The sequence below is a fragment of the Lepidochelys kempii genome, chromosome 2 (assembly GCF_965140285.1).
Source record: "Lepidochelys kempii isolate rLepKem1 chromosome 2, rLepKem1.hap1, whole genome shotgun sequence".
Lineage (NCBI taxonomy): Eukaryota > Metazoa > Chordata > Testudines > Cheloniidae > Lepidochelys > Lepidochelys kempii.
The window spans coordinates 3260732-3277543 of record NC_136381.1 but is presented as its reverse complement, the minus strand read 5'-3'; the positions used below and the strand labels follow the sequence as shown (position 1 = coordinate 3277543).

Sequence of the window (16812 nt, the reverse complement as noted above, 5' to 3'; positions counted from 1 at the left end):
GGTCCTTGCGTTTCCTTGGAGATTGGGGCTGCGATTGGGCAGCTGGCTCGCGCGCCCCGCGGCGGCCGCTCCTATTGGTGGGCGCTCCGGGCAGGCGGGAGGTTTGTGCGGGAGCCAGCCGGGCCGGCGCGGGTGAGTCCGGGGCTTCGGGGTCTTTTAGCTCCGTTGCCTGCGGGGCTGCGGCACGGAGCCCGGACGCCTGGGTTCCCTCTAGCGCGGGGGCGGCGGGGAGGTGCCTGGGTTCTTCCGGGCTTTGGAGAGGGCTCCCCAGGCTGAGCCCGAGCGCCTGGGTTCCTCTCAGGTGGTCCCGGACGCCTGGGTTCTATTGGCAGCTCTGCCACTGACTCGCTGTGTCACCCTGGTGAAGTCTCTCCTTCTGTGCCTCAGTTTCCCCTCTGGGAGGTCTGAGGCAGCTCAGAGGCCTTTGTGGAACGATACCTGTAAAGTGGCTTTCCTCAGGGAATACCTGGGGGGGGGAGGGTGTGTGTGTGCAAATTCTCCCCCTCTTACGGCAAGAGAGACCCCTTGTATACTAGTGACTTGCGCCTGGAAACTCCGGATCGGAGACCCCCATGGAGCTGTACAAGAGGGTGGACGGAACTTGTCATGAGGATGCTTGTTCTGAGTGGAAGCTGTGATAAGACTCCCCTGGGGAGGAGGGGTGAAGTGCTTATCCTGCCAGAACCTGCATTAGAATTGGGGTGAACGCTGGTAAGCTGATCAGTACGGGTGTAGATTCTTTGATTGTTTTAATACGTCTTCTCTGTAATGCTTTTTACCTTAAGAATAAAGTAGGCTTGCTTAGAAAGCTCTGGGTGGTAATCTGTAGCAACCCCTCTGTTATCCATCTCTGAAGAGAAAGCAGGCAGGTCTGTTTAGCCATACAGTCTTTATTGGGAAATACAAGGAAGGCAGGGAACTCTTCACCCTGACAATACCCTGCTCAGGCAGCAAAGAGACACAGATTCTCCACCCTGGAGAGGCATCAGCTGTGGAGCTCGGAGCCTGAGAGTGGGTGCCCTTGCTGAGCCACTAAGGGGAGATACTGGTGCAGTTGCTTTGAACTGTGACAATATTGCACTCCCTTCTTGAGTGGAACATGGGAACTCAGTTTGGGACAGGAAGCGAAGCGGTAGACTGCACTGATTTCAAACCATAGTGGGGATGTGTCCCGTTGCCCCATCTATGGAGCACAGACAGCATGAACCACTTGAGTTAGCAAGCGGATTAGCAGCCTTGGTGGCAAGTACCCACTACTAACTGTTAAAGTGCAGTTTCCTGCCAGACACCATCTGCAGTGACTAAAGTGGTCAGAGCCTTCGCCCTATATCACACTGACTTCCTCCTGGATGTGCCTGTAGATTGGTGCTTGTATGATGACCTCATACTATTCAGCAGAAAGCGCTGGGGATATCTGCCTGTTAATAAAACTGCAAAGGGCTGGTTCTGGAGAGGATTAATCTGAAGATCTGTGCAATATTTACAGCTGGTGCAGTTCTTCAGAGCAGGGTCAGGCCTTCGGAACCATGGACAGATACAACGAGGTCAAAGTCCTGCTGAAAAAATGGGAGACGACATTTCTTCAGGAGCACCAGAGGAAACCGAGCAAGGTACCCGTGCAGGGGTGGGAGGGGATATGACTCAAGGAATCAGAGGTTTAAGAGTAGCTTTGCAAAAGAAAAATACAGGAAAGAGAAGAGTAGGTTTAAATCTGCCCTTGTTCATCTGTGCTGGGGATTATGTGGTTCTGCTGCTATCTGCACTGATTTGAGGAAAGATTAAAAGAGCTAAATCTTTTCAGTTTGGCTGAGCAACATCCTGGTGTGCCAACTGTCTGCAAATTCAAATGCCAAGGAAGGCCAGAAATTGTTCAAGGTGGTATGAAGAAGGCATAAAATGAAGAGTGGGATGACAAGAAGGGCGGGGAGGAGGGGATTTAAGACTGAATATCAGGGAAGAATTCTTAATAATGGGTAATCTGTCATTCTGTAGGATAGTCTCGAAGGGGGATTGGAGAGATTCAAAGATTATTATTTACTTGGATTATGGTAATGTCTGGAGGCCCAGTTGAAGTCAGGCTCTCATATCCATATATGTTATCTGGGAGTGACCCCAAGGATCAATCATAAAACTACATTCCTCAATCGAAGTCCTGGGCCTAACATTCCCAGGCCCACCAAAAGGGACTGAAAAGAAAATCTGTCCATCAGTCATGTGGGGGAATGTGTAGACCAAGGGACAGATGAGGCATGAATGTATGAATGGTAAAGTAAGGTGGCCATATAACAGTGTTTAGCCCACTGGGTCATCTTCAGTCCATGCATTATACTTTTCCAGAACGATGGGTAAACATCTTCCCCATAAAAAGGCAAAAAGTGGGGGAATGTAGTAGAAAGAGAGCCTGAGACATAAGGCCTTGTATCAGAAGCCTGGTCTGAGACCTAAGGCCTGAGCTAAAGTAGTGGTCAAGCTTTGCTGATATGAAGCAAAGTTAACAGAAACTCTGCCTGCTTGCAAGCTCACAGAACCTGGCAAGAACAGGGCTGGTATTGCAAAAACACACATTCTTAAGAAAAGCTAGGCACAGGACACTCGTGCAAACACATCCCAGAAGGGTGGTACCAGAACACCCCGATACCAAGTATGGTACACCCTCCCCCCCCTCAAAGAAAAAAAAGGTAATGAGAACTCTCTGACCCCTCCTAAAGATGATGACCTTGTGATGGATAGAGATGTATTGATCAAACCAACAGGTACAAGGTAATGGGTGGTGGTTAGCCATGTCAGAGGTTGGTAACTAACCACATCAGGGTGCAGTAACTACCTATGTCAGAGGGGCAATAGGGAACTTGTTTGTATCGGTGTATAAATTGGTACCTCGGAGGGATGTCTTTGTCTAGCTTAGCGGGGAATGGAAGGTCCCTCCATTTACTGAGCTGCATCCATTGTTAAGGGCATACATGTAGTAATGGTCCGCTAGAGTCTGCGGGATACTACTATCATGCTTTGTTGACAATAAACCTGGCCGGATGCCTTTGTACTTTAACGGATCTTGTGATCGTTGAGCGGTTCAATGGACATCTGCTGTGCTGGCTGCATGCGCAGAGCTGGGATGGCACACGGAGAGAACACATACACCCAGCCGAACATCTGACAACAGACCGTACCTGTGCTTAAAGTGAAGTACGTGCATAAGTGTTTGCAGGGTCAGGGCCTTAAGTCACCATCTATTAATTTATAACAGCCCATTCTTACACTGTGCACCAATACGGGGACATCAGTGCCCAGGGCACCACAAATGTTTTAAAAGAAAATAATTAAACGTTGGGCTGCACAAAAAATTGGCCTTTTCCTTTTCCATGTATCTGCCCCAAAAAATTGCCCTGAATTTCATTAAGCAATAAAGCCTGAGAAATAGAAGCCCCAATTCGCTCTAACTGTGCCCTAATGTATGTCCTTTCAAGGAGGTTGAGGCAGTTGGGGTGAGAAGGTTGGGATGATTTAGTTGGGGATTGGTCTTGCTTTGAGCAGGGGGTTGGACTAGATGACCTCCTGAGGTCCCTTCGAACCCTGATATTCTATGAGTATCAGCAATTCCCAGACCACTAGACAAGAACTAATTGTGGTTCTGCCACTGTCTCCCTCTGTTGTCTAGGGCAAGTCTGAGTCTTTCTGTGCCTCAGTTTCCCCATCTGTAACATGAAGATAATACTTTGCTACTTCTCAGGGGGTAGAGAGGTTATTGAAATGTGTGGAACAGGCTTTGTATCTGAAAAGTGCTATGTGGTAAGAGTTATTAATATGACTTCTACCATTGTAATCTGGAGACCTGGCCTCTTACTGCACCTTTTCCTCTGAATTAGGAGCTAGATGGGATGGTATCACTTAGTTACCTAGCTCACTGACATGTAGAGAGTGCCTTGCAGTAGGTCATAAGCACCAGATGAAAGATGGAGCGAATCTCTGTCCCCAAAAGGTTGCAGCATAAAGGTTTGAATAAGAACCGTGCAGGATAAACATGCAGGGGCTGATAGTCATTCCAGCTGGAAAACAATGTGGAACAGAAGGGTTCTCAGGAGTCCTTGAAGCAGGATGCCTAGGGCACTTGGTGCACAGGGTGGGAGAAGGTGGTTCCAAGTGAAGAAGGAACACAGGGAGCAAGCAGGACGGGGGGATAGAGCCTCTCTCCAAACACACCTGGGATTAATGCCTAATAGTTTAGTATTTGTTTTACAGACTGATATGGAAGAGGCTCCAGAGGAGACAAAGAGTAAGTATGAGCTATAAACTCCCCAAACTGCACAGCTGCTCCATAGGGTGAGGGGTAGGGTGTGCCTGTGTCACTAATGAAGGATCAGCCCATGGGGGAAAATCACCATTGACTGCAAAGGAGATAAGGCTTTTGCTATAGCTGTCCTCGGAAAGGCTCTCCTTTCCCTTGGGGTGATTGGTAAGTAGGATGGTTCCCCACCCCCATACAGCTCTGCCACATACTTTCCCTGTGACATTGAGTAAGTCACCTAATCTTTCTGCCTCAGTTTCCCCTTCTGTGAACTTGAGATGCTGCTGCCCTGCTTCACTGGGAGCTATACTAATTTATATAAAGCACTCTGAGATCCTTGGAGAGTGCTAGATAATAGTAAAATTATTGTTATGTTTGTCGACAGAATATAGACAACGGGCATTTAAAGTAAAAGTTTATTTAAAGAGAAGAGAACAATGTTCACTCTTAGACTTGAAATATTTCAAAGTCTGTAATAAGACGTTAGGCCTGGAAATATTAGATTTCAATTGGCATATGTCAGTAATATTGGATTTCTCTCTCCACCCAAAAACAATGGGGAGCAGGAGAAATTCCAGCATTATTCCCATTGAAATCAGTTGTAGTTAGGGTCCCAGGCCCATAAGACACCTCAGCTGGGCACGTGGATGATGTATGCTTTGATGGGACATGTGTGAGGGGTCACTCAATTTCAGCACATACTACTTCATGCTTAGAAACTAAATCTTAGGGCCCAATCCTGCCAATACTTATACACATGATTAACTTTACACATGGGAGTTGTTCGTTTAACTCAATGGGAAAACTCATGTGCGTAACTTTAAGCAGGTGTGTGTTTTTAAGACATGAAATATGGTTATCAAATATTATGCTTCGATTTCTCAATCAGTTGTGAATCTCAATGCCAGTCATTAAATGTTGTATAAATAACAATGAAGATGATTTTGGTGTTTATAAATTCCAGCTAGTGTAAAAAGTTAGCTGTCAAAAGTTAGGAAAGGGTCTTTAGACATAATTAATTATGTACAAATCTAACCCCTCCAAACTTAAATCTACAGAATCCTTGTTCTTCGGGGAATGGGTGTATGCTTTCCTTTACTAGTCCATTACTGCTTGGGTTTTCCAACAGAAATAAGACCATGGAGCATGTCTCAGCTACCTTATGAAATCTACTCTTATAATCCTTATTTTAATGCACAGAACTATACCGAGAGTATAAAGCGCTAAAGCAAGCAAGAGAGCATCAAGGCCTCCCTGAATCCAGCTCAGTCTGCCAGCAAGCTGCTAAACAAACCCCAGCCATGGAACAGGTAACCAAGGGACGCTTGTGCTTTGCTGAGCTCAGCAGCTTGTTTGCCGTGGCATCTCTTTCTGGGGGTTGTGACAAGACCTGATCCTGCAGCTCTTGTGTATGCAGAACTTGCACAGACTTTCCTAGCTCTGAGTGTGGAGGGATTGCAACCATCGACCTAAGTTACATCGGCATACAGCCACCACGGTTATTAAATTATCTGCACGCTTGGCTCCTTGTGCCGGCAGTGTGTGTCCTCTGGGAGACTGCTCCTGGAGGCTAGTGAACAGTCAATGTAAGCAACACAGAGTCTATGCTGATACTGTGTCAACCTAATTACATGGACCGTGACTTTACCCACTTGGAGAGCTGGTGTGACTAACTTGCTGTAGAGAGGCACTTGTAGAGGCCCTCCACCCACCTCCCCACCCCCGCTCTGCTCCAGTCCAGCCCCCAGCTGCATCCCTAGCTCCCGTCCCCTTGCACGCCTTGGCCTCTGGCCGCGACTCTATTCCCTGTGGGCAAGGCCAGGAGTGGAGCCGCACCTGCAGGCCCGGCTGCCAGCCCCCACCGCAGCTCATCTGCGGCTCTGCTCCTGCCCCCAGACCCGGCCCAGCCTCGGCCCCCTTACCCATAGAATCTCATAGAATCCCAGGGTTGGAAGGGACCTCAGGAGATCATCTAGTCCAACCCTCTGCTCAAAGCAGGACCAATTCCCAATTTTTGCCCCAGATCCCAAATGGCCCCCTCAAGGATTGAACTCACAATCCTAGGTTTAGCAGGCCAATGCTCAAACCACTGAGCTATTCCCCCCCCCCCCCCCCATGTGTGCATGTGTCCCCCCATCCATGGTCCCGCTCCTAGCCCTGGTTCAGGGAAGCTGGTGGGGTGTGGACGGGGTAAGGGGTGGGCCCTCAAAAGTTTGGGAACTGCTGCACTTTCTGTTGAGGCTCCCTCAACATGCTGTAAAAATTCCACGGCCCACCTGTGCCACAATAACTGGTTTTCTGCATATAAAAGCCAGGGCTGGCATTTGGGGGTAGCAAGCAGGGCAACTGCCTGGGGCCTCATGCCATGGGGCCCCCACAAATCTATATTGCTCAGGCTTCAGCTTCAGCCCCGAGTGGCGGGGGTCGGGGTCCAGGCTTCAACCCCATGCGGTGGGGCTTCGGCTTTCTACCCTGGGCCCCAGCAAGTCTAATGCTGGCCCTGCTTAGCGGCCCCCCTGAAACCTGCTCGCGGTCCCCTGGTTGCGAATCACTGCACTAGAGGATGACAGGCTGATATGCACCTGAAGGCCTGATGTTTTCCATCCAGCTCTCGGGAGGGCTGACAGATAGTACAGTGTTCCTTATGAATGTGTAGGTGCTCTCTGGCTTTTCATCCCCCCCCCATCTCAGAGATAAGTGATCATGTGTCTGTGCTCTCTAATTGGCTCCTAGAGATGTGCTCTAGCTTGGTTTAACTGTTTTCTTTTTATTCGAGGCTCCTGACTCGGGTTGCTGGGGTGCGCATCTGAATCGAGGGCAGACAGCCCCCAGGCTGAGCCCCCAAGACCGTGACACCCTAAAGGCGTCTGCGCAGTATTTTGGAATGAAGCTAAAAACCAACCTGGGAGCGGCCATAAAGGTCTGGCGACTCCGTGAAAGGGCCTTTGACGTTTGGGTAACTTGATGAACAAAGCCCTGGGCTTCCGAAGGAGTAGCATTTGTGTGATCGCTCTAGCGCTCTGAATGGATTCACTAGGCAGAATCTCATGTCTAGGCCCAAAGAGCAGAGGTGGCCAACGTGTGATCCACTGAATTCAGTGATGTTGCTCTCCTCTTTAATGCAGAGGTGCAGTCTGGGGGGACTACAGCTCCTGGGATGGACTACTCCGCGGGAGGCCAAGCTTAGATCAAGAGGGCACGTTGAATGCTGGGAGCTGTAGCCTGCAGCTGCCCCTCTCTTTACTACAGAGGCTCAGCCTGCGTAATCACCTCCCTTTCCTGCCTGCTAGGTGAGCTCCAGGCAAGCTGCCAATGCAGCAAGAGTTTGATCCTTCCCCTCCTTTCAAAAGGAGAAGCTCTCCTTGTTCTCAGAGACGGCAGGTGCCAAAGGCTAGCGTGGGCAGGCGCAGCTTGAAAAGAAGCTTGCATGACAGGCAGTGGAAAGAGAGCCCAGGAAGCACCTCTCAAAGCTGCTAATGGCCCTTCCTCCGAAGAGGAGGAAAATGCCCCGCTGCATTTCCAGGCAGGGCCCCAGGGGTGAGTTCCCAACAGATTTTTAGCGAACCTTGTTACCAGCTCAAACCTGTGAACTCTGCAAAACCCTCTACGAGTTAGAGGGGCTCAGCTCAAACGATGCTGAGGAAGGTGAGGCTGCCCCGCTGGAGTCACATGATCCATTTTCTTGAGATCACGGAGGTGAACTGCAAACCAGCTGAGGGGTTAGACTGCACCCCAGGTGCTGTGTGAGGCTCCTCTTTCACCTGACTCTGTTGTGATCAAATAACAAGGCTGGAGAAAGGGGGATGATACATTTTGTTTGGTTTTAGTCCCCCCTCTCCCTCCCCCCGAATAGCTAATGAATCTCTGATTTGCCCTTGCTTGGTGCTGTTCACAAAGGTAGTTCTCATGGGTTGGTTAAACCCTTTCGCTCAGGAGCTGCTGCATAATGAAAACGAGTGTGGTATCCGGTGAGATCTCTTGGATGTGTTCAGCACATGTGACTGAAATCACAGGAATTCTCCTTTAAGAGGCTGCTAATTCCCACTCAAAGCAAAGTGGGTATTTTCAGAAGCAATGGAAATTAGGTTTGGATATTTACTATCCCATTGTAATATTAAATCCTTAGAAAGCTGCCTAAACCAGAGCTCCTGACTCCTTGTTGTCACTAAAGATCCCCTGGCATGTTCCCCTGGAGTAGAGGCATTACTTCCAGTGTCATGATCAGATTTCATTTAGGTGTCTACATTCTACAGCACAAAACCTCGCCAGCAGGTTCTGTTGGATGCCATATTCCTCACTTCCTGTCCCAAAGCTTTTGAGCAGTTTAAAACAGCTGTCATGTTCCACTCCAGAGGTGGCTGCATTTCAGTGATTGTTGAAGCGATCCCTCTGCACATAGCTTGTTATCTGGGCCAAATTCTGCTGGATCTTGCACTCATGCTGCATCACGAGTGAGGCCAGTTGAATGTGGCCCTTCGCATCCTTTGGGGCACTCTAAAAGTGTCGCTCATTCTTATCAGAGGGAGGCGTCCATCAAAAGTGTCTTTGTTCTCGCATCTTCCCTTTAGTGTGGGCAGAAGATGTGTGTCGAGAGTTGATGCGTGAAAGCAAATGGAACCTGTTTGGAAGCCCTTGGCGCACCAAAGAACTGCTGCCCAGAGTAGCTGTGACGCTAGCATGACTGGCTCTTCTTTGGTTTTTAAAGAGCTAATGTTTTCTTTGGGGCTTGCTCTAAGTTATATATGTGCTGACGCTGCACTGGAGGCTGTGCAGTGAAGCCAGTCTTTGCCCTGAAGAGCTGGCAGAGCTGATGGAGGCACCTGGAAGCCCAGAGGAAGGAATGCTTTGGAGCTGCTTTTTAGCTGTTGGTTTGTGTCCCTTGTTGTGGACATCCTGGAAGAAGTGATTCTGTAGGAGCAACTTGGATTTGGGCAGGGAAAGGGCCTGGGGAAGCAGGATTCCAAGGGTGTCTGTGCATAGGGGTGGCATGGAGAGGAGCAGTGTAGGGCCTAGACTGGGACTGGGAATGCTGAAAACTTACTGCTGTTTAATTCCGATTGCAGGAGCGTCCTATAACTTTGAGGAAGTCCTTGACTCCCCGAGGGAAGCCAGCTGTGCTCCTGTTGGAGAAGAGCTCGGACAACAGCAACCAGGGTGCATCTCCGAAGCCCCCACAGATACCATCACTGAAAAGCGACAAAGACTGCGTTACTAACTCTGATCCTAATGAGCTAGGAGACCTCCTCCTCCCACCATCGATACTGGGGCTGGCCCCCACCATCCTCTCTGGAGGGCTGAAACCGAGCCCTGAGGTAAATAAATTCCAGCAATTGAAGCAGACGGTGGCCCAGAGACTGGGCTCCCTGGATCCTGGCTGGCTGGACAGGTGTCAGGGCATCAGGGAGAAAGCAGGGGAGAGACCAAGAGAGGAAAGTGCTTCTACCTCAAATGGCAGGAACAAAGACCAGACAAAAGCAGGCCCTGCCCTGCAGGCGAATGTTGACCGATGTCTGCATGACCATTCCCTGAACCAAACCACTGGAGTTAGGGCTCAGTCCCTGGAAAGCGAGAATGTTCCACCTCTTGGAAACTGCCCCCTGGGGAGCTGGAAGCTGCAGAAACACCGGGATCCTTCTAGGAGAAACCGGCAAGGAGCTGCCCTGGAGGGGGATGATCTAATTAAAGGTGGTGGAGATAAGTACAGGGTGGCTGTGAAGGATGAGCAGGGTACTAGTGAAACCCAAGGGAACGGCAGGATGGACTCAACGCTTGGTGCTACTGAAATCAGCATTGCCAAAGAACGTGTCAGTAAACCTAAGAATCTCCCCAAGGATGCCCATCAGGGAGCAGAGCAGGAAAAGCTTGGTAACACTTCAGGAGGGGAGGGAGAAGCCTCTTGTAGAACAGGGGACGGGCCCAGTCAACCCGAGAAGGTCAAAGTGACCAATAAAAAGAGGCAGCGAACTGCCACAGCCAGCAAAGATGATGGTGCTGTGGTGCCAAAGCGCAGGCGGACGAATGCATCAGCCAGAAACAACCCCGTCTCCATGAAGAAGAAAGTGAGAGGGGCCATCTGTGAGCCAAAGCCAGGCGAAAGCAACTTGGAAGAGGATGGGGAGCCTGTGGAGGTTAAAGAGGAGAAGGGAAGGGATGTGCCAATGCTCTCTGAAAACCTCCTTGGAGAAGTCGAAGGGGAGGGGAAGCACAAATGGAGCAGCAGAGCCAGCATCTGCAGGTGGGTTTGGTCTCTTCTGGTGGCTCAGCCTTGGGGTTGGGAATACAGCTGGGGTGGCCAACGTGCAGCCCACAGGGTTGTATGATGTAGCCAGAAGTTGTCCTTGTCTTAAGTATAGAGAGGCAGCCCTTGGAGCCTAAGGGTCCCACCATGCAATGCTCCCTGTTGACCCAAGTGGCCAGGGATTTAGAGCTCACCATCTCCCAGGTGTGTAAGATGGGCAGCTCTTGCAGTGTCATCTGCAGTTCCTGGAAACCACCTGGCAGTAAAATAAACGGGTTAGGTTCAAACCTGCTCGGACCTGAACAACATCTGAAACGTGCGCTGAAACTGGCCTAAGCTGGCATTCCAAGGTGCAAGTGCTTTCCCAGTTGACTTCAATACTGAATGAGCATCCTCGTGCTCTAATGTAGCCTGCTTCCTGCCAGCACTTCTGGAGTGAGCAAGGTTGATATTTATTTAACTATGGGCCAGATCCTCTCCTGTGCGAAGATGCACTTGGTTCTGCAGATGAGAGAAGCAGTCCAGGAACCAGTGAAAGTGCCTCAATTCTCAAGCTGGCCCTGGCATAAATTGGAGCAGTTTAGAGGCTGCTCTGACTGTGACAGTTGGCTCTGGTCATTGAGACACCGTATACCAGCTGAGAATTGCTATGGGGGAGCAGAGTTTGATCTGGTGTAGCTGAGAGGAGAGTCTGGCTCTCTGCAATGAGCAGGTGACTAAACCCTCCAGCTGCTGATAGCAGGGGTGATGCTGATGTAACAGGAGAAATAAATCCAAACCAAGGCAGGGAAGGAAGCTGAGCAGGGGAGTTGCCAAATGCAAATTGGGAGCAGGGGAGGTTTAGGATGAGAGGGGGCTTTTTCAAGCCCCAAAATGGAGATTGCAAGCAGTGTAGGGGAAAATAAACTATTAAAACCCAGCCCAGTGTAGTGGGCAGTACAAGCTAGCCCAGTGGAGATGCTGCAAGAAAGCTAGATGACTTTCCAATCTACTTGTCAAAGCACCTCCACATCCCGTTTTGAGGCAGATGGCACATTAAATATTGACAGAGAAAGAGGATCTGTATCCAGAGCATTTATCGAAGTAAGCACAAGTAAGAGCTGAGCTGCCGGCTCCTTTCGCAGTGACTCCAGGGGTTCTAAACTAGCTCTGGAGCCTTGAGGGGAAGAGTAGCGATCAGTACTGACTGTTTCAGAATATCTCCCTCCCTATGTTACTAAGAATGTATTGGGTTCTTTAAACATTGCTTTAAAAATATAGCTTGGGGACAGATTTTTTCCCCAGCTCTCCACCCCCACCCAAATCAATGGGGTTGTTCTCAGAATAAGGTCATCTTCAGTGTGTGTGAGAGAGTGGCAGAATCTGGCCCTTCTCTTGGGTAGTCTCATGTGGAAAGCATGGGACTTGGAGTCAGGGCATCTCGGTTCCATTCCTGGCTCTCCCACAGACGGAGCGTGTAACTTTGGGCCACGCTTAAGCCAACGCTGTCCGAAGTCTCCACTAATTTTTGGTGCCCAACATGAGACCCCTTGCGCCCGTTTTTTCACAAACACTCATTGGCTTTGATTAGAGTTGTGGGTGCTTAACCCCTCTGCTAGTCAAGCCAAAGTGTCTCAAGGTGTCAGAGTAACAGCCGTGTTAGTCTGTATTTGCAAAAAGAAAAGGAGTACTTGTGGCACCTTAGCGACTAACCAATTTATTTGAGCATAAGCTTTCGTGGGCTATAGCCCACTTCATTGGATGCACAGAATGGAACATATAGTAAGATAGATAGATAGAAAGCTCATGCTCAAATAAATTGGTTAGTCTCTAAGGTGCCACAAGTACTCCTTTACAGTTTGTATGGTAACTTTCAACTTATCTGTATGTGTATATCTATCTATCTATCTTACTATCTTACTATATGTTCCATTCTATGCATCCGATGAAGTGGGCTATAGCCCACGAAAGCTTATGCTCAAATAAATTGGTTAGTCTCTAAGGTGCCACAAGTACTCCTTTTCTTTTTGTCTCAAGGTGGCCTCTCCAAAATCAGGGCCCCCAAAATGAGAAAAGCAAGATTTGAAAATGTGGTCATTAGCTTCTCCATGCCTCAGTTTCCCCCTCTGTAAAATGGGGATGATGATATCTATGTCGTGGGGGGTTGTGAAGATTAATCGTTTCTGCAGCACTTTGAAATCCTTGGATGGGAGGTGCTGGGGAAGAGCAGCCTGGTGTTCATTTCACCAGTGATGCAGCTTTACTACTTGCATTTCGGTCTGCTTGGGAAAATGAAACTAGACCTATCCCCATCTCTCACCATTGCTCCATGTTGCCTTCCTTGATGCTGTCCAGCTTTCACTGCCGCAAGAATACAATCCAGTGCATCTTCATGGGTAACATACACGCTACCTGACTCTACCATCTGGACTTGCTTTTCCAGGGCCCCTGTAAAGAAAGATGGCAACTTTGTCAGACTCAACCTGAAGAAGAAATCTCATGTTAAAGGTTACGCGTTGAGAGGACATCACCTTCGCAAGCAGGTGAGATGACCAATTGCTTGGCGAGTGCTAATTAAGGGGAGGACCCCCCTTTATAAAAGAGCAACAGCCCTCATTTCCCATTTTCCTGTGTTTCCATGCTGCTAACCTCTCCTTCCCAATCCCCGCCCTCCTGCAGCATAGGCTGTGAGCAGTTCTGAATGTTTCATTCTGTGCTGCAGACCCTATTTCTGATGGAGCTAGGTATTTATACCCGTTTGCTTGCTAGGTTTTGCCTTTTTTATTAAGGGACTCAACAAGCTTGAAATCTAGTCACTTTTTCAAGTAAGTTTAAAGCAGTTTCAGGTTCTGCCCTGGCCCCTGAAACCTTCTGTGGCTTTACAGTCAAAAAATTCCTTTCTTCTTTTTTAAACGTTTCCTCTCCCTGTTGTTACATGAAAGAGCCATATGACTGGGAAACGGTGACTGACTGGGCAGTGGGGCTGAAGAATGGCGAGACTGACTGGACAAAGTGCTGTCAGTTGCATGTGGTAAATGAATGGAGGGGAAGAAGAGAATCATTTTTGCTCTCTGATCTCAAACTTATAGGGATCTTAGGCCCTGATCCTGGTAGTTACTCTGAGGGCAGAACCCTGCACCCAGGCAGAGCCCCACTGATGTCAGTGAGTGCCAGGGTCTGTCCGTGGGGAGTAACTTGTCGGATCAGGGCCTGCAGTGTTGCTTGCAACCACAGCCTGCAGCAGGCTTTCAGGCAGGAGTATGCTGCTGACCTTCTGACATTGACAGGATCCCTTTGAAGTGTTGAGGCCTGTGCTGTAGAATATGCCATTCCGTCTAACATGCCTAAGGCAATGATAGAGCACAGAGAACTGACCAGGCAGGATGCTCCTTTTGGGTTCTTTAAAATCTGTCCAGTTCCTCCTTTCCAAAGGCCACGCGAGAGCCCCGAGTGAGATTCTTAGCACCTTCGGCCGCGGGGCATGCTGTAGAATTAGTTTTGGTTTAGTTTAGAGAATCACTCTCTCAGCAAAACATGCCCAGTGTACTGGAATCCAGTAGGAGAAACAGCCTTCCATTAACATCGTGGCAACACTTCAGTGCTTCGCTGATCTGATGATCCACAGGCGAATGGCACTGGCTTAATCTCGCTGCCAAGCAAAGAATTGTTAAATAACGGGGAATTCAACAGCACAGATTTTGTTTGTAGATGATGAATATTTGTATAATGTGGCGAATTCCAGCCTGCTCAGATAAGATGTTAAACAGAGGTACTGATCAGATGAGGTCAAAGCTCCCAAGGCATTTCTTGCAAGAGCAGTGGAATTAACCCTTATGTTCCAGCCAAGTTCTACCATGGGCAGCTGCATTCTGCCTCCTTTAATCCCCCTCCAGTCCACACAGCTTGAATTGGATACAGTTGACTTCCCTTCCTGTCCTAAATTGTGTAATGTTGCTGGGTTAAGTACCACTGCATTTAGCTGCAGAGATTGCTGCACATGTGAAAGGATTCCTGTCTTGTAGCTCTGCTTGGTAGCGAGTGCTATCACTGACCCACAATCTCTTCAGTTATAGTCCCGTTTTCACAGGCTTTTCTGAAAGGTTCACATTTTAGGGTGAAACTGCATTCCTGGTCTCTGCCCAAAGATCATTTTTGTTTTGAGCAATTTCCCGTCAACCATTTTTTTTGAAAGGGGTGTTACTGGAAACAGTTCTCCAGTGAGGGGTTGTGTCACTGTCTGCCCTGCAACCCTAGGTGCCTTACAATGCTTTACTGTAGTAGCCCCCAACCTGAGCCATTCACAAGCAGCCTGCCAGCATGTAGGTGACGCCTTGAATGTCTGTGAATAGCCACAGCTCTGACCCCAACAGCAACACAGCAGTCACACCCTGGCTTCCACCAGCCTTGGTTACTACTGGCAGGGTGACCTCGACACACTCCCAGTCCCGAATTTTCCTCAAGACATATTCTGCACTGTCCACCCCTCTCCTGGACAGCTCAGATATTACAGGTCCATTGAGGGGTCAATATACAACCATTTGCGTAACTCCAGTTGAAGTAGCAAACGGTTCAGTTTAAACACAACACTGGATTAGTTTTTGATTAGAAAATAAAACAAGTTCATTTAAACACAAAGAGACTTTAAGCGAGTCCAAGCATAAGGCATTAAAGCCAGAAATAGTTACACAAGAAATAAAGATAAAATGCTTTCTAGCAGCTAAAACTTAACAAACTAGACTTGGTTCAAGGTAAAATCCTTACCATGGGTTCCCAGCAATGTTGCTGGCCAAACTGTCAGGTCAGGAACTCCTCCAAAGTCAAAGGGCTGGTTTTTTTTGTCATCTTAAGTAAAAGAGAGAGAGGTAGAGAGAGAACCTTGGGTGTTTTTGCCCCTCACTTTTGTAGTCCAGTCACCCTTTGAAATGCATCTTCTTCAGGGCTACCTCTAGATAAAGTTCCTTGCAGCTGTGAGAACAGAGCCATGGGTCTCGTGGTGAAAGAGGTTCCATGTGGTTGTTTGCTAAAATGCAGATTGATCTGCTCCTGCCCCATTTCGTTGCCAAAGAATGGCCATGTGACTGGGGATCACCAGTTAACCATGATGACACCAGGGTAGAGGCCTGGGCTTGTCCTTCCTCTTTGAGGAACTGGTTTACCCGCCTTGCTGCCTCAGGGAGCCTGTTTACTACTTATATGTAAATTGAGGTAAACACACATTTCTTTGTTTAGGACAGTGGAGGTAAGTGTTGCCTGGCGGGAGGCTGTACCCCAGCCCTGAGCCCCCTCCCAGAGCCAGCACCCCAAACCCGTTCCTGCACCCCAAGTCCCAGCCCTGACCCCCCTCCCAGAGCCAGCACCCCAAACCCCCTCCTGCACCCCAACACTCTGCCCCAGCCCGGAGCCCCCTCCTGCACACAAACTCCCTCCTAGAGCTTGCACGCTTCCTGCACCCTAACCCCCTGCCCCAGGCTCAGCCCAGAGCCCTCTCCTACACTGTGAACCCCTCGTCCCCAGCCTAGAGCCCGCACCCCCTCCCGAATCCCAACCCCCTACCCCAGCCTGGTGAAAGTGAGTGGGGGTGGGGGAGAGTGAGTGACAGAGAGAGGGGGAGATGGAAGAGTCGGAGTAGATTCTGGGTTGCCCTTAGATTCAAAAAGTGAGCTTGGGCATAAAAAGGTTGGAGACCACTGGTTTAGGACAACGCTGTTTAACAACTTCTGCCTAGTCAGGGCTATGTGGGTTTGAACATGTGCTAAGAACATCACATGGGGAATTCATAGCTTTACATGTAATGTTGCCACATACATTTTATAGTGATATTATTAACCAGTGAGTAGTTAGTTTTCAAATGATACTTCACAAGATGTATTTTGTACAAAGATTATTACAGTAGCATGTAGGGTGTGAATACAGGGGTGCATTCGGTTACATAGGCCACATACTGTACAAGGTGTGTGGTGTAGTTGTTAGTTACTGTGGCAACTATAACACTTGCTTTTCCCACCTCATTTTTAATTTTAACTGTGCAACATAAACGTAGTTTGTGTATTTAATAGGTGCTGTGGGTAAAATACTTTGGAGCTGCTATGTTCATGGCATATGCACAGAGAAGTTTAGATAAAAACACAAAATACTTTTGCTGGAAGGTTGCAACATAATACTTCTATTTCCCAGAATTCTGAATTCTAACATGCAAGAATCACAAACAGAGCAAAACAAAGCAGGCTGCTCCCTAGGGCAGCAAAGCACAACTCACCCCACCTTACTCTAGACTGGATGTCTGCAGCAGACTGAATGCTTAAGGCCCAGGTTT

General features: G+C 48.8%; 1 protein-coding gene across 3 annotated transcripts in view; it reads left to right on the top strand.

Annotated features, from left to right (window-relative positions):
- The first annotated feature begins 69 nt into the window (after nt 1-69).
- The window catches only part of RECQL4 (RecQ like helicase 4), a 44095-nt gene continuing 27352 nt past the window's right edge, over nt 70-16812 (top strand). The window contains exons 1-7 of one of the 3 annotated variants that reach the window (XM_078851396.1): nt 70-132; nt 1487-1610; nt 4237-4270; nt 5483-5592; nt 7059-7238; nt 9346-10517; nt 12943-13042. In XM_078851396.1, coding sequence (XP_078707522.1) covers nt 1527-1610; nt 4237-4270; nt 5483-5592; nt 7059-7238; nt 9346-10517; nt 12943-13042 — 1680 coding nt within the window. In that variant the 5' untranslated portion in view covers nt 70-132; nt 1487-1526. Of the gene's footprint in view, nt 133-179; nt 712-1486; nt 1611-4236; nt 4271-5482; nt 5593-7058; nt 7239-9345; nt 10518-12942; nt 13043-16812 lie in introns of those variants that run through there. The other 2 variants (XM_078851397.1, XM_078851395.1) reach the window with 2 other exon arrangements.